General features: G+C 41.0%; 1 protein-coding gene across 4 annotated transcripts in view; it reads left to right on the top strand.

The window, feature by feature from the left end:
- HSF2BP (heat shock transcription factor 2 binding protein) overlaps positions 1-16,152 on the top strand; it is a 30,697-nt gene extending 14,545 nt beyond the window's left edge. For 3 of the 4 annotated variants that reach the window (XM_015636188.3, XM_015636178.3, XM_015636171.3), the window contains 4 exons: positions 116-254; positions 1,618-1,735; positions 6,199-6,302; positions 15,444-16,152. In XM_015636188.3, the coding sequence (XP_015491674.1) occupies positions 116-254; positions 1,618-1,735; positions 6,199-6,302; positions 15,444-15,652 (570 nt within the window). In that variant the 3' untranslated portion in view covers positions 15,653-16,152. The other variant, XM_015636198.3, reaches the window with a different exon arrangement.
- Positions 16,153-20,577: the final 4,425 nt, after the last annotated feature.

Below are 20,577 nucleotides of genomic sequence, written 5' to 3'. Positions count from 1 at the left end.
ATTTGAAGTAACTGGATGTTTTAATAATTTGGAAGATTGACCAGTTTTTACTGTAGCATCTAATAATTATAGTTGCTGTAGTGTGTATAATCTTTCTTCTTCTCCATACTTGCAGAGTAAAGCAGTAAAGTTTTTCACAATCACTGCCCAGACCATGGAGAGCTTTGTGAAGTCATTAAGTGAAGACATGAAACAGCAGGATTTGGATTCTGAGGAAAATCAGTTTGTATTAGCTTTGGCAGGGATTGTAACAAGTAAGTTAGTGTTGTGTCTCAGAATAGCATTCCACACCTACTGGGAACGTGTATTGCCTCATAGAAGCTGCAGTAAATACAGCTTTTCAAAGTTAAGTTGTCAATGTTGATATCTTGGGTGACTTTCTGGTTTTCTAAAGGTCTAGCAAATTTTGTTACTGACACTTCTGGTACAGAGGTGCTCTTCAATTTCATTTCTGTTACACTTCTGTGCTGCCTGGGACATCATTAAGGATCAGATGGGTAGGAGCCATTGTGTTCTGAAATTCCCTGTTGCATCCCTCAGTCTGGAATGAAACAAGGACCATTGTACCAGTCTTGTGTGCTCACATTAGTTTGTACACATTGAGCAATGTACTTTGTGAATCATCAGTGATGCCAATATCTACAAGATTACAAATTGCCAATGGTGCAAATAGATCAGCCCCAGCTTAAGGCATGGACTGAGGATTTTGAAAGTGCTTAAAAAACGGTTATTGTCAGATACGCTGCGTTTTCACTGTATAAGAGAAGTAAAAGGTTATAAACCTGACTTCCATACCAAGTGGGTTTTTTTAGGGCCAGAAAACAAGTAAAAAGCCACATATCTGTTGTAGAATGACTGTGCTTGGTTTGGGAAGCTGTGAGGCACAAGGTTGATCCATCTGAATTTCTGTGAAACTGTAACTGTCAAAATTACACTAATGACATGATGCAAGGTAGATAAAACAGGTAATATTGGTATAAATAAGTGAATCTTGAATGAACAGCTTTTCTGAATGTGGGGTTTTTAGCTGTTTGGATGTCAATAAAGATAAAATAATAAAATTATTAGGTGATGCATTATGCTACTGTACTGAGTAGGGGGCTGGTATAAGGGACAATAATAAAGGAAAGTCTGCTTTGGAACAGTAGCCTTTAGAAATAATTTTGTCTTTTGGTTTGTGCTTGAATAATGCCACACTTCCATAGAGGTAGGAAAAAACCCCTTTTTTTTGGTTGTGTGATGTGCCAGGTATATTGAATTGAGTGATTGTAGAACTCTGCAATCCTGTTCCTTTAAAGTGGAACCTATAATGATCAGCTCTGTTTCAGTCACACATTACCTGTGGATGAATATAGCCTTTTGTTTCACATTTTACTGTGCTGCTATTGGGACACTGAGCATTTTGAATAAATGCTTTGGTTGTCAATGCAGAATTTTGAAGGAGCTTGACCAATGTTTGTAGTTCAATATTTGTTGTACAGGTGAATGTAGTCTGAAGTTTATATCAATGCCATAGTTCATTCTTCACAACTGACTTGTCTTTTTAGTGGTCCTTATAATTAGCATAAACTTTTGTTTGAAACATGGTTTTTGGTGATGTTTTGTGCTTTCCCACAGATGTGGCTGCACTGGCGTGTGGCCGTGAGTTCCTGGTCAGTTCCAGTCGGGAATTACTGGACACGATGATGCATCTCCTGGGAGACATGAAGCCAGGACTCTGTAACAAATTTAAAGTGTATGTTGACTTTTTTTGCCCCTTTCAGATGAAATGCATTATCTTGCAGTGCAGTTCAAGTGATGACAGTAGTTTTCCCATTCTCCTATTATCCCTTTCCTGGAGAGGAAACATAATTTTTGGAAGTTCTTTTCCCAGTATCATTCTTTACAGATATACTAGGGTTGACTATAAAACTTTATCCAGGTTTTGTGTGTCTTGGGAAGTCTCTTTAGCACCATAATATTGTAAAGGTGAGCAGGGGTGCCCTCTTCTAGCCTGGGAGGGGGTCATGAGTTTGGCATGAAATAAGGAAGGTGTGAGGTCAAGTTTTACAACAGAGAAGATGTGGGAAATGTGAACTCATTTTTATTCCCTTCTGATATGAAATGTAAAATGTCACGTGTCCTTAGTGAAGAAAATGACTTATGGATCTGCTAAGAGAAAAAATGAAATCATTTCAGGCTCTTTAGCAGCCAGACTCACCACGCACTTCAGTTTGGAAGAGACAGTGCCTGTAAAGTGACCTTGTAATACAGCTTTAAAGACCCTGTTATACAGTTCAGCTACTGTAAAAGTGCTTTTAAGCTGATGGAGAGATTAAATAAACAATTGTCTTTGCCTTTTTCTCCAAAACCTTAAAATCTGAGGTTATATGGGTTTCACTGAGCAAATTACTGTGGCTTAACGAGTGGCTCATTTGCTGAACTGTGGGCACTGGTCCTGTGCACCTGGTTCATTTGTTGATGAAGGTGGTTTGAGCCACTGTGGTGTTTTTTTGGTAAATACACAAACAATTTATGCCCCAGGTAGCTGTCCCAGCTCAGCTGACAAACAGCAGCTCTGTCAGCTACATCCTGCCCACATCCAGGCACACATTTAAGCAGGTTGGATGTGATAGTCATGAAAGCAGTCTTGGTCTTCACTTTGGAGAGGTTTCACCTTGCCTAACCTCAGCTGTCAGAGAGGGGGATGTCAGGAATTTGCTGACTGACTGGGCTCCTTCCCACAGTCACTGGGAGGAGATGGTGCTGTCAGGTGATTGCTCATGTGAGGGGGAGCAAGTTGTCCTCTGGAGGAGTTTGCCTTTCCATGTTGGGTGATGAGGGGAAAGCTGAACAGCTTGTGCTGCAGATAGTGACTTGATGATTTGAGATCAGTTATTTACTCTGTTTGTCAAGTTTTGGGATTGAAGGTCAGTGCTAGGGTTTTTTTGATAACATCCCAACTGAAAGAATTGTGTGAGAATCTCAATTTATGAAAGAAAAGGTAATTTGTGCCTTCATGTGTATAAAAAAAATCAAGCCAAGCAAACAGAAAAAAACAACCCTGGAAAGGGAATCCATACTGTTTCAGAATCTGTAAATGGGATAAAAATAAAAGTGGACTTTGAGAGGAGGAGGGAAGATGTTCCTCTGAATTTCAGGTGGATACATGTCTAGGGTCCAGATAAGCTATTAAATTATAAACTATTATGGATCATTTAATATTGTATTAATGTAACTGGATTTGAGGCCCTTTCTTTTGAGTTTATATCTTAGGTTGCTTGTTATTATGCTTCAAAATCTGCCTGCTTTGCAGGAGAGTTACCCAAAGTGGTGTAAAGTTGGCTGCCAATACAGCACTGCTGGTAAAATATCCACAGAGCAATCCCATGAGGCAAGGAATTCAACAGGGGCCAGCTTTGTAGGCTAACAAATGGAGGGAGGCTTGGATAAGAGGTTGCTCAAGGTGTTTGATAAGTGAGAAGTACTAAACATATGATGCAATAGCTTGAATGCAGTGCACTGATGATATTTTCTGATATCCCACAGAACCAACATTTTTTTTTTCCTTACTCTGAACTTGCCATTGGATAAAAAAAATAAAAATTGCTGTATGCTGACATTACAGCAAATGCCAGAAAGGACATTTCTTCATGGCCTTGTCAGAGAATGAGGGAGCCTAATTTGCTTAAATGTTTTAGTGCAAAATGTTTCCCTTTGTTTATCTTTCATGTCCATAGTCAAAAAAAGGTCCTATTTTTTTATGAGCTCTGTATGTGTCTTGCCACTGTTCAGTTTGAAAAACCTGTTACTAACACTAGATTTTTCTCATATCCTTTTGGGGAGTTTTACAGTTTCCCAGCCCAGAAAAGAAGGGTTTTGGGGGGGTTGGTTGATTTGTTTTTAAATTGTTCTTTGCATGTAAGGTTTTTTAGCTGCTGGTTAACCTTAATCAGCATTTTCATAAGCAGATGTTTCAGAAGCACTCCCTTTTCTCCTCCCATAGGAAACATAAGCCAGGACAAAATGAAAGACAACTGTGAGACAAGGATACAAAGGTTACCATAAATTCTAGTGCAATTTCAAAGTTAGGTGAAGATGGACTCCAGAATCATGATAAATAATGTTTATAAATACATTTATATACAGATAGATTTTTAAAACTGCACCTCACAGATGAAAATGTCTATTCATTATTCTGGAAATGCAATTTATTAAAGCATCACCGTGATGTTACATGAGAGGACATCAACTTGCAATTCAATCAGTTGAAGAAAAGTTTAGCTTTTAATTTTAAATGCTATGGTTGTCTTTTGCTTAGTTCTGAGGTTTTATTATTATTTTCTAGCTTCTACTTTCAAAAATATTTTTCATTGCTGTGTTACAAATCATGGGAAACTGAGTCCAGTTTTACACACAGCAGTATCAAAGTGAGCTGATAAAGAGAGGAGTTCTCTTTTCTAGTTCTAGCAGTCCTGTGTTCTATTTGGATGAATATATAAACAAAACAATTACAGGGAGAACCTGTCACTTACTCCAAAATTGCTGTGATATCCACTATAGTCTACAAGTATGGGATAAAATATATCCCAGGCATCAACCTGAGCACTGAGACTGAAATCTCAGGGGTGTCCTTGCCTTTCTGAAATAGCAGATGTGAAAGACTTTAGGTTTCCTTCTCACTGGTGTAGGGTTTGTTCAATGTTAGTAATTGTTACACAGTCAATAAACATTTACATAATTGTTTGTAGCTATAATTAAATGGTTTAGAATATGCGACTTTGCTTTTGTGGCAGTTGAACGTAGCCAGTAAAGAGAGATGTTTAAACATAATAGTATATTTTATGTACTAATCCCATGTATTAACAAGACAAGAGGGAGCTTTAGCTGTACATTTAGCTCTAGATTTTAAAGAAAGCATTGACAGATATAGTAGTACAAGATGTTAATTAAATTTGGCTTGTCTAAGTAGGAAGATTATGAAATGCATAATTAAGACTCACTCCACATTTTAGAAAAAAACCACCTGAAAGTATTGTTTATCCAGTAATCAGTAATTTGTGTCGGGTTTGCTTCAATGAGCACTTTTGCAATTATTATTGCAAAAAATACTCACTAAAAATGTGCTGATACTGGAGATGAAGGTGGTTATAAAGGGCCTGGAAATGCTCCTCTGTTGTGCCTAGGTGAATGTGTTTAATTAAATATGCTGTTACATATTAATATGCCACTACATTGGCTTGTGAGGTATTCCAGAACTCCAAAAACCTCAGCACTTCCCTGGATCACCACCACCAGTCCCTGCACAAAGCAAACAAGTGAAATAAAAATACAAACACAGCAGTGCCTTTTTACGTCACTTTATTTCTAACTGCAAATGTCAAACAGATTAAGGGTGAAAGACATTCTCAAGAAATGTTAACATTGCCATTATAAGATGATGGTTTATTGATCATTTCCATTCTGGCTGATTATAGGTAGTGTTGTGCTCTTTTGTCAGGGCTTGTTCTGGAAGCCCAGAGAGCTGGCTGAAAAGCAATGTATGAGCTTTACCAGCTGCAATTTCAGATCCAGAGCACCTCTCCCTGATTGGCAGTGGCCATTGGTGCAGTAAATTTAATAAATCTGCTCTTCCTTCTTTCTCCTCCTTAATAAGCAAGGTGATCAAACTCAGAGCACATAAATGACACCTCATAAAATGTGGTTTAGCCTGGAATGGGTCACTGCCTTTTTCTGCTTTCTGAAGGTGTTCACAAAGTGTCCAAAAGTCTGCTGGTGGCATAGGAGCTTAAACCACGAGACCTTGTTTGAGAATTGGATGTGAGGTGTGAAGTGCATTTGGAATTACCATTTCCCTTTTGTTTGGACATGGTGGCAGTGCAGTGACATGCAGGTTTATCACAGGCATGAGGGAGAGCAGTAGCCAAGCTGGTTCCAGAGCAGAGAACGTTCCAGGCCCTCCCTGGGACCTTCTTACTCTTTTCCTTGTGTTTGTAATATGTGATTTAACAGTAGGAACAAAGGTTTGCACAGCATGGCTTATATATATAATTTGAGATTTCTCTCTGTTACCAAAATATAAATTATTAGCACAGGAATATTTATATAATTTGATGCAGATAATAATCTGCATCAGTACATGCTTGACATAAATGTCAAAAGTTGCTGAAGCATGCAAAGAAATCAAAGGCTCTCACATCTCCTTTCTTTCAATTCTAGGCTGATGCTAATGTCACTTTACAATGTGAGTATCAACTTAAGAGGCTTGAAGTACATCAGTGAAAGTCCAGGTTTTATTCCCCTGCTTTGGTGGCTGTTGAATGGTAAGTTGCTCTAAGAACCTGCTGAACTGTGACTTTCAAGATTTTGTAGATTTGCAATAGATGTTACAAGTAACAAACCAGAAATTTATATCTGTAACCTGATTAGCTGACATTAGAATAAAAGTAAACATAAAGGACAAATAGCTGGAGGGAGGAGATGTGGATTTCCCACAGAATTTTTGCCACTGTATGTAATATTCCATTAATGTAAAGTTTTAGGGTGGTAGATTTAAGAATAGGGATTGGAGAAATTTGATGAAGTGATTTAAAAAACAGCCACTTGTGTCTTCACATACCAACTTTAAAATAAACCTTAAGGGGAAACTACATATCTGTTCACTACCATGAACAAAGGAAAATTTACACATTTGGAGGGAAGAAGCCAAGTCTGTAACTTCACTGACCCATTGCAAAAGTGTCTCTTTCTGAAGAGAGGCCTTGTGCTCTAATAGGATTTGGGGCTCCAGGGCTGGAGAACTATTCCCAGCTATGCCTTTGGCCAGTGCAGGACTCCAAGGACGTCAAGGACTTGTGTTGTCACTGTCAGGAACATGAGTGACATCAAGGCTCTGCTCTTTGGGAGGCTTCAAATCCCTGTGCAGGAGCCAGCAGGGATTGACGTTGCCAGTGTGCGTTGGACTGGGCTGGCAGCTGTGTGCACAGCTTGTGAGGGACAGCAGGGGGACAGAGCTGTGACACTGCCCTGCCTGGGCTTTCTCAAGATTTATGAGGAGATTTTGGTGTGCAGATAGAACTGGGGAGGTTAATTATCCCTCTGTGCTGCTAAAGCCCTGCTGAGGTACGACTGCTAAATACTTGGAGCAGCTGAAATGAGAGAGATTGCATCTGCTTTTTCCAGACCTTATTTTGATGCTGATTTTTTGAAAAAGCTTTGCTTAGGGTTGGTAAACTGAAAGCTATTTGTATAGCTCATGGTTCCTTTAATTATTTTACAGAAAATGTAGCTGCTCAAGCTTTTCATCAAATAATTTCCTGCTGTGGAATGCCACAGGCTCTCTCTTCCAAGGTCTCAGGAAATTAAGTAATCCTTGTAAGGGAAAACACCATTTCTATAGGAGTTTTTAATATATTTTGATAAAAAATGTGATCCTCAGAGAACATCAAATACATGGTCTTTTGTTCAGCTGTGTTTAGAAATTTTACACATCTTAGTCCAGTTTTCCTTTAATTTATGATGGCTAATATATATATAAGTTGTTCTAACAAAAAACACCAACCCAAAACACGCTCAAAGAATCCTGTCAGACTATGAGTTCACAAATATGCCCTTCCAATTGTTGTGATAAAACAAAAAATATAATAATTTGATGCAGTCTGTTGTCTGAAAAAGGTTCATAGGTCAAGTAAGAGGATGAAATGGGCAACATTTATGATTAATTTGCAGCTACTAACGGAAATAAGAAATGGAAAGGCTACTCTGCAATTTGGAAGTGCTAATTGTTTATGGCTGGGATGCAGAAAGATGATGATCATGGCTAATTCCTTGACTTTTTGATAATAAACTTCTCCAGTTACAGCAAAGGAGGAAGGTTTTCAGATAAAGCAGTTCTGCAGGTTCAGATTCCTTTGGAGGAAGTCTGCTTACTGTCAAGCGAGAGCTGACTGGTTTGGATATCAGATGAGGGGTCAGATCCAAGACCTGATCTTGTTCCCATCATTTTGTGTGAGATCTCTGTAGTTTTCCAACATTTAACCTATTTCTAAGTGTCTCTACTTGGAAAATTCAGCAGCTTCCTCCCACTTTTACTCCTCTTTCCCTGACCAGCATCTTCAGGTTCTGCTAGCCAAGATTCAGCTCATAAACACCTGGAGCTGCTACATTATAAGGTCTTGTTTTTTCCATACAGGAGAGTAGAGCACTACCCTGTGCTGGCAGAGTGTCCTGGATGTTCTGCCTGCCTGCAGGAAGCTTCTTCAAAGCCTGTTTTGTTTAAGGCTTATGACATGACTCAGCTTTCCAGTTTTGTATGCTTTTATCACCATTCCAACTAAGAGAGGCCCCAGAAATCATCCTCTGATATTTTTTTTATTTTCAGAGAATCATCCTATTTGCTTTTCCATTGTCAATCTCCAAACACCCATGGCCTAAGCCTATATGCATCAGCCCATCTTTCTTCCATTTGTATGCAGCTGATAAATCCCTCAAATTCCTTCTCTGAGTTCTCAGTCTCTGCCCATCCTTGTTCCCTAAAGAACAATATCCTTCCCATTAAATGAAGAGAGCAAATAAATGACTTGATTGTCTTTATTTCCCCTTCTTGTATTGGAAGCAAAGATGGATTTGATTCAAGTTGCCTCACAGAATTTTTGAAGAGACAGAAACGTGCCTTGATGTTGAATACATTTATTGGAAGAGATAGAAGGGAAAAAAATCTAATAAAGGTTCCTAGGGCAGTAAGAATGTTAACAGCAAACTATCCTACTGTCTTTGGGAAACTTGGATAAGCTGGTGTGACTTCATGTTCACTAACAAGAATTCTTAATAGGTCTTTCTGCTGGAGGCTTTACTGATCATAGGAGAAAACCAAATGTTTGACATAATTTTTGAAGATAATTCAGGTCTCTGTAGTTTTAACACTTCATGAAGTGGACTGTTGTTTTCTTCCTATGTTTTCTGCCAGTTTTAAACTTGCTAAATGATGGACACCCTTTAATAACCAACACAGATCACTAAATCCTCTGTGTAGGTATCAGCTGTGCCTGCCTACACCTTCCCAGCCTGGTGCCAGCATAAAGCACATGAATGATGACTCAGATTTCTGTCTGTGGAGCAGCTTGTGGGATCAATGGAGTTCTCCTCTTGTGGAGCACCATGTGTTTGCAGAGCAGCTGTTCCCATCTTGGACAAAATAGGCAGCTTTAGTTTCCTCCATCAGCTGCTATCCCTGTGTTGGTGTCCTGGCTGAGGGTTTCACATAACTTTCAGATTTAAAGAAGCCCTGTCCTCAGCCACAGAAAAAGAAGCCTGTATCATATTGAGTGGAAATCCACCTGAGATTTGTCAGTATTTTTTTTTCTGGTGTTTTCCATCTAAAGATGCAATAAGACCTCCACTCTGTAACTCCCAAAGAAGTGGATTGAAACTTTACTTTGCCAAGGATCTCTTGAAGAATAAGAACTAACAATCAGCTCAGGTATTAATATTAAAAATTTATTGTTTTTCATTTTTCATCATTCAGAACATTTACCAACAAATGAGAGCTGGAAAAAAGGTGTCTAGGCTCTTCTCTACTTTCTCTGTTTGGTTGAGGTTTTTTTGTTGGTTGGGTTTTTTTAACATTGTGTGTCTTTATTTTCTCTTCTTTTCCACTTCCCTTTTCTTTGAAAGCAGTTTAAAAAATTTGTCTCTCTGGATACTTGAGAAAGCATGGAATTCAGAGACACTTGGTTAGTGATACTTCTTGTCCTTAGCTAGGAAATTGCTCCAGGTACTTCATTAAACAAAACACAAAAAGAGACATAGGACTAATTTTAGATCTTGCCCTTCAGTTTCCTCCACCACTGTTCCATGTGGAAATCCAGCCTTGTTTATCCAAATTCTTTGCAAATGATGGTCTCTACTAGAAATGCTTGTATGAAGCACATTCTCACTTTGCTGCCTGCACCCTCAATATTTGCTTTTCATTACTAACTCTGAAGGTTTCTAATGCCTTGCTCTTCTGTCTGAATTTGTTATGGCTGTGAGAGCTTTTGAAATTTCAGGTTGTTTGCATGGCCTCATGTTATTTAAAAAACATCTGGACAAACAGAACCGTCATATTTATAAACTGATGTCTGTATTAAAACAAATTCTGCTTCATAAATCAAAACCAGTCTTTCAAGTGCTCAGCAATTTCATCCTCTTGTCATAGAACCATAGAACCATAGAATATGCTGAGTTGGAAGAGGCCCATCAGGATCATGAAGTCCAACTCCTGACCCCACAGAACATCTCAAGAATCCACCATGTGCCTGAGAATGTTGTCCAAATGCTCCTTGAACTCTGGCAGGCTTGGGGCTGTGACAGCTTCCCCTCCCTGGAGCTAATTCTAGTGCCCAGCCACCCCCTGGCTGAAAAACCTTCTGATACCCAGCCTAAACCTCCCCTGACTCATCTTCATGCTGTTCTTCAGATGATGAAATTAATCTTAAGGAGAAGATTGCCCTTTAAGACCACATCCATTTGGGTGAATGCAGGGATGTCAGCTCTGACACAGAGTTCCCTGAGCCTCAGTTATCTGGGAGGCTGGAAGAGTGGCCAGGGCAAGTCTCATGGAATGTTTGCCCTTTTCCATACTCATACTTTTCCATACTCAGCTGCTTGCCTGGATGGAGCTCTGGGCTGTCCTTGCCATCTGAGCAGGAGCAGGAGGTCCTTGCCCTGCCTAACAACTCATGCAAATTGATGTTCTGTGAGGAGCAGTGTTACCCACTAGCTACAGAGCTCTGTGCAAGCTCCTGTTCATTCTCATCCCCTCAGTAGAGGCCAGGCAAATTGTGACTGAATTGCTGCTTCAGTTTGGATTCTGGGAGTCTCTCTCAAGGATTTCCCTGATGAAAGTATGACAAACATGTCTGTAGGAGAGTGGGGAATTCTCCTTAGCTGAACTCCATGTGGGAGCAGCCACCCAACCAGGAAGGAGCTGACAGAAACCCAGCTGGAATATAGGAGCTGTGGCAGAAATATTGCAGAGAGAAAGTGCATTTGTGTCTGTAAGAATTGCAGCAGCAAAGCTTGGTCTTTTTTTCTACTTTGGTGTTCTCCCTGCTTCTTCCCCTCAGAGCATCTTTACCACAACATTTCTTGTCTCCTCAGACTTATCAACAGTATAGAAATGTCTGGAAAATTCTGCTGCTGCAGGTGCTGCCTCAGCCTTGCCAGCATTGGCAATGTAAAAGGATCTTATAGGGGGAAGCCCTGGCCGTGGCTGGCACTGTTGGATATGCTGTGAGCACAGATAGTCTGACAGGCTCATTATAAGGAAAGGCTGAGAGGCAGATTGCTCCTTCCTGCTAGAATCAGACAGGAATTGAATTGAATAATACCTACAGCAGTGGTGAGAAGCTTTTGAAATTATAAAGTCATAGAATGGTTTAAATTGGAAGGGATCTTAAAGAGCAACCCCCCTTCTGTAGGAAGGGACATCCTTCCACTAGACCAAGTTGCTCAGAAGTCCATGCAACCTGAATTTGAACACTTCCAGGGATGAGGTATCCACAGCTCCTCTGGCCAACCTGTGCCAGTGCCTTATCGCACACATAGTGAGGAATTTCTTCCTCATATTTAATCTAACCATCCCCTCTTCCAGCTTTAAGCCATTGCCCCTTGTCCTGTCACGTTTCTTTGTACAAAGTCCCTCTCCAGCTCTCTTGTAGCTCCTTTAGGCACTGGAAGAGGCTCTAAGGTCTCTCTGTAGCCTTCTCCAGGCTCCCCAGCTCTCAGCCTGTCTCCATAGCAGAGGTGCCCCAGCCCTCTGATCATCATAATGTCCCTCCTCTGGGCTCACTCCAACAGATCCATGTCTTCCTTATATTGTGAGCTCTGGGGCTGGTGGCAGCTCTGCAGGTGAGGTCCCATCTGAGCGAGGCAGAGGGGCAGACTTGCCCACAATGCAGCCCAGGACACCTTTGGCCTTCTGGGCTGTTGTGCACATGGCCAGCTCATATCCAGCCTCTCATCCACCAACACCCCTGAGTTGTTCTCCTCAGGGCTGCTCTCAATCTCCCAGCCTGTACTTGTGCTTGGAATTGCCCCAACCCATGTGCAGGACCTTGCACTTGGCCTTGTGCACTTCTGTGCTCTTGTACACAGGCACAGCTGTAAGCAGTGTGCTGGCAATAAATCTTGCATTCAGGTGGCCAGGGGATGGTGTGGCCACGTGTAAATTGAGTTCACACAACTGAGCCAATTGTGGATAAGCTGTTCAGCATTGATGTAATGCAATTACTTAAATACTGCTGTAGGGGACAGTTCATCTGAGAGCCTGGTGCTAATGACAGATGTGACTAAAATCCATCCACGTTATCAGCTGCCTTTTGTCAGTGACTGAAAGCCAGTGACATCAAACTGAGCTGGCAGCTTGCAGGACGTCAGCAAACTCCAGCAGTTTCAACACCTTGGTAAAATTACATCAGCACCTTACGATGGTGATAGGTTTGTGCTATGCCTGTGATCCTGGCTGAGGCAAGCAGCTTGATTTCTCCCCCTCTTCCCCAGAAATAATGGTGATAGTTTTGAAATTGTAGTTGGAGATGTGTGTGCTGGTGGTTGGGAGGATGTGATGCACTGATTTGATTACAGCTAAAGGATTTTTTTTTTGATCTTGTACAAACAAAATGTTACTCAGCTAGTGTAGAAATGACTAAATCTGGAAGCTGTTGACATAAATATAATGCTGAATAATGAAGATTCCTTACATTTCTCTGAGTGCTTTGTAGACAAGGCTTTTAGAAAATGTCCGTAATGATATTGGAGACGAGAAAGATTTCTCTGGTATTTTTTTTAAATCCTCTTTGGAAACATGATTATCCTCAATAAGTAGTATTCTCAAAACCACATGTAATCCTCAGGGAGTGTATTTTAAGGCATATGTATTTATTTAACTCAGAACATCTCAGAATGCATTCAAAACAATGGCAATCTGAGGTTAAATGTGTATTAAGTCATCTTCTGGTGCAGGATCATTTCCTTCCTTTGCTGGATGCCCGCGTGCCTAATCTGTTCTTCATTTGAGTGACTCAAGCTGTTGAGCTTCCCTGGCTGCTGCTGGAGATTCTTCCTAGAACCTCTCTGCTCTTACTGGAAAATGTTCTTGTTCATCAAGCTGGAAATCATTTCCTGATCTCCTACAGATCCTCATTTTCTTGGCTCCCCTGCTAAGGCTTCTCCCCTGATCGATTCTTTAATTTCTACAGCCTTTAAACACTTGCAGATAATATTAATATTGATTCCTGTAACAGTATTAATAACAAAGCTCTTTTCATCTTACATATGTGAAGCTTCCCAGCAGTACTGCAAGCCATTAAAAGTATTAGTGGCTTTATTTCATGGAGGAATAATGTCACACAGAGGAAAATTGTAAATGAACTACATAGATTTCACTCCCCAAAGCTTCTTTCTTCTTACCTATTTGGGCTGTAGTTTGTGGCTGCTATTTCCAATGATTAAGTGTAGAATAATACTAAGAACAGAAAAAGGGGGAGGTGATCTGTGCAGTTGGAGCAATATATCAGGCAAAAATATAGGCATTAAAAAATACACAGTGTGGAAGGCATGGAGGCAAAAAAGGAAGGCAAGAGAGGACAAATTCAAGGCTTTTAGTCATATTTTGATTAGGTCAGAATAAGTCTGAAAACCAGAACTTGTCCCCAGGTTTTTTCAGAAGGATTCACTGAAGTGTTGCTGCCCTGGAAATAGGACATAAAGTCTTCCTGTCTGTGAGGCTGAGCTGCAGCATTTCCCCAAGAGTTACAACTGCTCATCACTCAAAGTTGCACCTGCAGGTACTGCTGGAGATGATGATGGAAAGAGACTCCTTAGAGCCTTCAGCCTGGGTGTCAGCAATAAGACTGGCTGTGCCATGGGTGTGCAGCACTAATCATGGAGCTGTTATTGATTTGACATGTTTAAAATTGTCCAGCATGCCCAACAGCTAGGATTCTCGTTGCATGGAAAAGGAGAAAATGCACATTGTTTTTTGGGTTTAGACAATACCTGTGTCCTCAGATTACAGCCCACCCTGCTGCTTTTCCAGGAGAAAGTAGAACTCCTTTCTTAAGAGGTTAACACCTGCTTATTTCCATTTATGATGGAAGATGGGGGAAGAGAGAGAGACTGCCTGGCTTTCGGGTGTAGATCAGATGTCACAATCTTTATTATTGTTCTTCAGCCTTGTGCTGCTGGAACTTACTTAAAAATCCCCATCTCAGCAGTGAGTTTCATGCTGAAATCCAGAGTCTTCTTTGGTGTCCATCACATCCTGTTCTCTGGCCCCCCTGAGTGCTTTCAGCGCTTATGCTTTAATGAATAATTCTCCTCAGTCCTTTTTCAGGTCACCAGTGTTACATGTGAAATAAGCCAGGAAAGGAAAGAACTTGCCTCAGCCCCACCAAATGCCTCCTCCAAGCTCAGTGCACTCTGGCTCACCACTGCACTGGTTTTATGCTCCTTCAGTGAGATTTTGGTCTCTCTGGTGATTTTGTGCTCAAAGTGATCTGAATTAATTTTCTCAACCTTTCTGCACAACCCTTTTTCAAAAGCTTGCTGAAGACTAGGTATGCTAATGAAAAACACATTAAAAATGCATGGCACGTGGGACAAATAACTGCTTCAGCTATAAAAATATATTAGATGTTTTCATTTGGAATATGCAGAATAGGGAAGTCTTTCTACCACATGCTTTTGATAAAGCTGTAAACCACTAAATGCAAATGGGCCGTTGCGAATGATTAAAATGTAATGCTCCTAATGTTTCAGTAATTAAAAATGCATTCTGTGTTCTTAGCAGTGGAGTTATTACATGTCTTCCTGGCTTAAGTCAGTCAAAGGTCTTTGCTGCATTTCCCTGGCACATTCCTGAGCAGCAGTGCTTCAATACCCATTTCAATTTTGTGCAGACTGAATTAAACACTTGGAAGGTTGATACGTGGTTGCTAGAAAGTTTTATAAAGATTAATATTTTACTGAGCTTTGAGGAAATCTGAAGCCTCATATAAAAAGAAATTAAAGAAAAGCCTAATGATTTACTGCAGATTTGATTTGTTAGTCTGTTTTTAAGTCTGAATAATCATGGGATATTGTTTGTTCATGGCAGTTTGTTCTGCTCTTAAATTGGATTGCATCCAACAGTACATCCTGGGTACTGACTGGATAAATTCAGGGTGATAAATTCCCTGCTTCACAGCAGTTTCAACATCTGGAAAATAAGAGAAAGGTTCCTGGTTATCTCTCCCTCGCAAACACTGCTGGGCAGAAGCTGCTGAGGGAGGACAAAAATGTGATTTTCAGGTACCTGCTAGAGCCAGCCAGCCACAGCCAACAGCACTGGGAATTAGGACACTTCCGTTATTCCCTGTCTGCCTGGTGGATCCTTTCAGACTCGCTCCTAACAAGCACTGGGTGCTTTTCTTCCCTGCTTTTAGACCCGGACACAGAGGTTTGCCTGCACGCCCTGCGGCTGCTGCAGTCAGTGCTCCTGGAGCCGGAGGTGTTGGCCAGGTCGGGCGCCGAGGTGCGCGAGACGCTGCCCTTCCAGCGCATCGTCGCCCTGTCCCAGAGCCGCAATGCAGAGCTGCAGGCACTCGCTAAAGAACTCCTTGAGGATCTTAAAATATTTGAGTACGAAGCATAGAAGAGCTCTACGACACCAAATGCTTACGTCTTTCCTATATTTTTATGCTGCAAGAGTTGTTGGAGATGGGCTTGACTGAAAAAAACACCTCTGCCTGAGTTCCTCTGACAGAATCCTTTTTGGGAATTCGAATTAACCCAAAAAAATTGTACTTGTTGGGTTTTAGATGCCCAGATAAAACCTTGGGTGATCTGGTAGGGATGGGACAGGCTTAATTTCTTTGAGCAGAATTTTATTGATAATGGGTTTCCAAAATGGTCTGTGGTTATGGTTATTTGCTGTCTAGATGGGGTAAAATATTCTCATTCCTTGATAACAGTTCACTGAAGTGGTAAATAATCCTTTTGGTCCATCCTTAAGAATTATTGTACTGTGAGAAAAAATCTGTTGCATTTTCTAACTCTTCTGTGTCAGAATGCACCCCAAGTTCCAGTTTTATTGTTGTTATTTCTCACTGCTCTCTTTCTGTTGTAATAAAAGAAAACTGAAATTCTGTAGCATGTAATGGATTCTGCTTTCAAAATCTGTATTCAGATTCACTCTTAACTGCAAGTCAGGCTGGTCTGTGGCTGCCAGGCATGCTAGAAACTGGGCTATTGTTTTTAGAAAAACCCTGAGAAGGGAAATAAATTGCTGTTGTCTGTGGTACCCAGTTGTGTGCTGAAGAGGCTAAAAGGAACTGCTGCTCTGTCATGAGCAGCATCACATGCCCTCACAACCTTGGGGTTTGTTGGAGCTTCTGAGTACAGCTTGCTTACCTCAGGGGTAAATACAAACACTTGGTGCTGGATATTGGTAGAATTTATAACATTTTTAGAAAATAATAGCACTCAGAAACAGAGCCAGTTAAGTGAGGCTATTCAAAGGAACAGCAAATGAGAAGTGCAGTGCTGTGGTAGCACCTTTTTCCATCCTAAAGTTATTGCACCTCACCTGGGAATGCAGCATGTTAATAAAACACAGTGTGAACTTCAAATTACAGAAAACACAAAGTAAGCTCCATAGGATTTAAATATTATGATTGGCAGACAGCTTTAGAGGGAGAACAGTGTAAAATGTGTAAGTTAAGGTATGGGGCATCTCCCTTTAGGCTGTTTGCAGAATGATGGATGTTCAGAGTTAGAAATGTAATAAATCAGCTTGAAATTACTTGGCTCAGATGCTGCAGATGGTAACAGTCTGGCTTGGGGCTGTAAAATGAAGATTGAGATCTCACATTCAGGTGGGTTGCCCGGGATTCTGCATGTAAGCACTACACTGAACTTACCAAGCACAGATTTGTGGAAGGATTTAAATCTTCTGTAAAGTGTGCTTTCTTTGGATTTGTTTTCTTATCTTGCTATCCTAGTTAATCCTCCTAGAGTTTAATCCTAAAGGGATCAAAATGATAATTGGTAGTTTCCTGGAATATCAACTCATGAAAGTGTTTGCTTTTAAGAAACACTGAAGGGCATCATCTACTTTGCATTGAATTATCTGCTCACAAAGGTCTTTCATCACACTTTGGAAGCCAGTAAATAACAGAAAAAGAAAAAAGTAGTTCTGCATGAAGAAAAGCTGATGGAGCCTCATGTCCTCTGGATCTGAGATATTTCTTGAAAATTTCCTTGCCTTTCCCAACTTGAAACTAAGATCTTCCAAGGGTCAGTGTGGTGTGCACAAGCTGGGGGTGACACAAGTGCTCACCACCAAGTCAGTAAACTGTGGTGAAGGGACAAATTCAACCTTATGAGAGGGACTGGCAGTGCATCTGCACCTCATTTCCATGTGAAATCAGGAAACAAAGCAATCAGGACCGTTCATCTTAATTGTGTGTCCACTGGCATGGTCAGCCATGCTCAAAGTGGTGATTTGAGATACAGTTTTCCCCAGCAAGCTGCTCAGATCTGATGATAAGTTCTTTCAGTGTCTCCCAGATGACTGTTTTCAGGTGTAGCTTGCCAGGACTGGCAAAGTTTTGACTTCAGAGCCAAATCATCAATGACCCACCAACCTCGAGGCAGCTTTTTCTGTACAAAGTGTTTCATTAAGCAAGACTGGAAAATAAGAAAAAGTCACCTCATCTGTGAAATACAGTGTATATTTACAAATTCTGGAGAAGAAAAGTATCAGAAACATTGGAGAAGAACCTGTGTCAAACAGTTCTCTAGGAAAGTCCGTGTGTTTTCCCTAAGCTTAACTTTTTGAGGTGTTAACAATTAATTGAGTTCATGGAAGATAAAAAGACAACATTTGAGGGAAACTTAACACAGGGAGGCAAATGCATAATACTTTTTTGGTTAGAAAGATAAGTGTCACTGTAGTAAAATGATGCTGAAACAAGGTGAGTGGATGAAAACCAGGGATGATGCTTTAACATTCCAGAGTACTTGAAATGTTCAAGGTTTCTCATGCTTAAATGTTTTAGTGAAATTAAATGTACATCAGTAGTTACAGATGGCATGATGTGCTGCTAGGTCATTCTGCTGTTTTTCGGGTTCCTTTCTTCCCTAATCCCCCATTTGATGGGGCCTGGGACCAGCCCCTCCTGCTCCTCCACAGCTCTAGGGCTGTGCACAATTAGTTGAACCTTTTCACCGTGGAGTGAAACCTGCAGCTTTCCCCACAGGAGTCTCTTACACCTCGTGCATACTCTTGGACATGTCATGGTGGGATTCTCCCAGACCCTGGCATCTGTCATACACTCTTCTGATGTGCCATAAACTGTTCTGATGGGGGAGAACTCATCTGTTCTCTCCCACCAGCAGCATCAAGCCTTCTTTACTGTTCCTTTTTCCATCCTAAAATAGGAGGGAATCTCATGCCATGGGCTGTAGAGGAAGCCGCAGTGACTTGTTGCAATGAGAGGCCAGCTATTTAGATGGCTAAAATTAGGTGAGGTGAATCCTGCCCTTTGGTGTCTATTTTGCAATAACAGATAAGAGTAAGTTTTCAGATTGCCCTGCAGTTTTCAGACAGCATTTTATAATCTTGTGTGTTGATGAGCTTGAGAGATCCCTGTTGGAAAAGAGTGTCTGAAGGCCTAATTTGTCTTCATGTGGTCAGTGCTAGAAATTAGACTATTAAGTGACTGTGGATCTCCTTTGAGTCTCCCTTTCTCCTGAAAGACATCTTTTTTTGACAGGTTATGAATAAATGAAGTCTCTGAATAGCAGAGACTTCGAAAACTCAGTGTGCCAAAGCTTTATGAAGTTGAACAATGGGTGCTGCACAGGACATTGTGTGACACAAGGGGCTGCTGCAATTAAAGGCTGGTCAACATGCATTGTAAATCTCAGCTTTTGTTTTGCTTCAGATTTGCTTAATTCTGAAATTCAGGATCATTAGGAAGCTTTATTGGTTTAAAGTCAAGAGTTCAGCTTGGATTGTAAAAAACACCGGCTTTGGAGTGTTGCTTTCTTTGGATCCTTTTGAAAAGTTGGGATTCTTCTGTGTAGTAATTGATTAACTGAAGTATTAATTGATTAACTCCTTTACTTGACTGTTTTGATAGCTTACAGGAGTAAAGGGAGTTCACACAATCAAAGCACAAGCTTCAGTAGCTGGGTTCAAAGTCCAGACTTTTTCCAGCTTTGCCATTTCCTCTGTTGCACAATCTCAGAGTTTCAGTGGAGGAGAAAACGTGACTTTGGTGTTGCTTTGAGATTATCAGTTACTCTGGACTTCAACCCATATAACTGAAAGTAAAATTCGACTCTTAGGCTAGGCTGTCTCAAAAGATGAAAAATCTGTTTTAACAACTTGTAGAAGAAAGTTCACAGTATGAGCTGCACAATTAAAAGTGAACTTGGCTCTTTTCAGTCTGTATACACCATACAGAGCCCTGGAATGATGCCTGTTTGCTGATGCTCCAGGGAGATACTGGCTCTTTATAGTTGACACTGGTGGTAAACTAGAGGCAGAAGAAAAATAAATGAAGATTCCCTAAACTTACATCCTGCAGCTGAAGAAGTTTAGCTGTGTAATGTACTGCCCCACCAGTTCTTTGTGTGCTGTCTTAGGCTGGTGTTTGGGCTGGACCACGATCTGGCTGGAAAGAAACTGGCAAACCTGAGTAGAAGCAAGCTGGTGGCTCTGTACCATGTGCCAGGCATGGCAGCAAGAGGGTCTGGCATCTCTGAAGGGCACTGTGAGAGCTTGGGTGGGAACAGCAACCAGCTGTCCTGAGGGGAGGTGGTGTTTGGTTCCCTGAGGACACTGCCCATTCCCAGCACTCATGAGAAAGGCAGTGAACTGGAGTTCAAGGCACATCATCCTGTTATGGTTGCTTAAGAGAAGGAAATAAGTCCCTTTTAAGGAAGAATTGGAGGAAGAATGGGAGATGTGACAATTTGGTCTGGTGGCCACAAGTGAACTTTCAGATGATTCAATTTCAGCTGGTTGCACCAGTCATTTAGCTGCTCCTTTGAGTTATCATTTGCACTTGCTGTATGTGCTGATTAGCACAAATGGGCTTTCAGAATTGATAACATTTTACAAGTCTTGCAAATATTGTATGATTCATCTCCTCTACCGCCTCCAGTCTTGTGAGGACACTGGAGGTGAGGAGAAAGGAGTTTTCCTGGGGAATTAGGAACCCCTTCTTTGTTCTGTTATCCCTGCCCAGTGCTTCTACTACAAGTCATGAGCTATGCAAAGCATGGCTGCCTCTTCATTCCTCTTCATAGCATTTAATTTGCAGCTGCATCTGGCCCTGTCTGTGTTGTTTGGAATTTTCCTGGTTTCTATGCAGGAACTTTTGCAACTGCTGGTTGCTGCTTGAATATGTGAGTTCCAAGTTACAGCTGATAAAAAGTCATTTGAGAGCTCTCGAGGTCACAGAGATTTAAACTTCTTCAATGCTTTACAATGACCTTCACAACCTATAACTTGTTCGGTCGGAAACCTTGCAAAGACTTTGACCAAATTGTACTTGCACATGCCAT

This window comes from Parus major, chromosome 1 (assembly GCF_001522545.3).
Source record: "Parus major isolate Abel chromosome 1, Parus_major1.1, whole genome shotgun sequence".
Classification (NCBI taxonomy): Eukaryota; Metazoa; Chordata; class Aves; order Passeriformes; family Paridae; genus Parus; species Parus major.
Note: the sequence above shows the minus strand (reverse complement) of the source record. Positions and strands in the feature narration are given on the sequence as shown.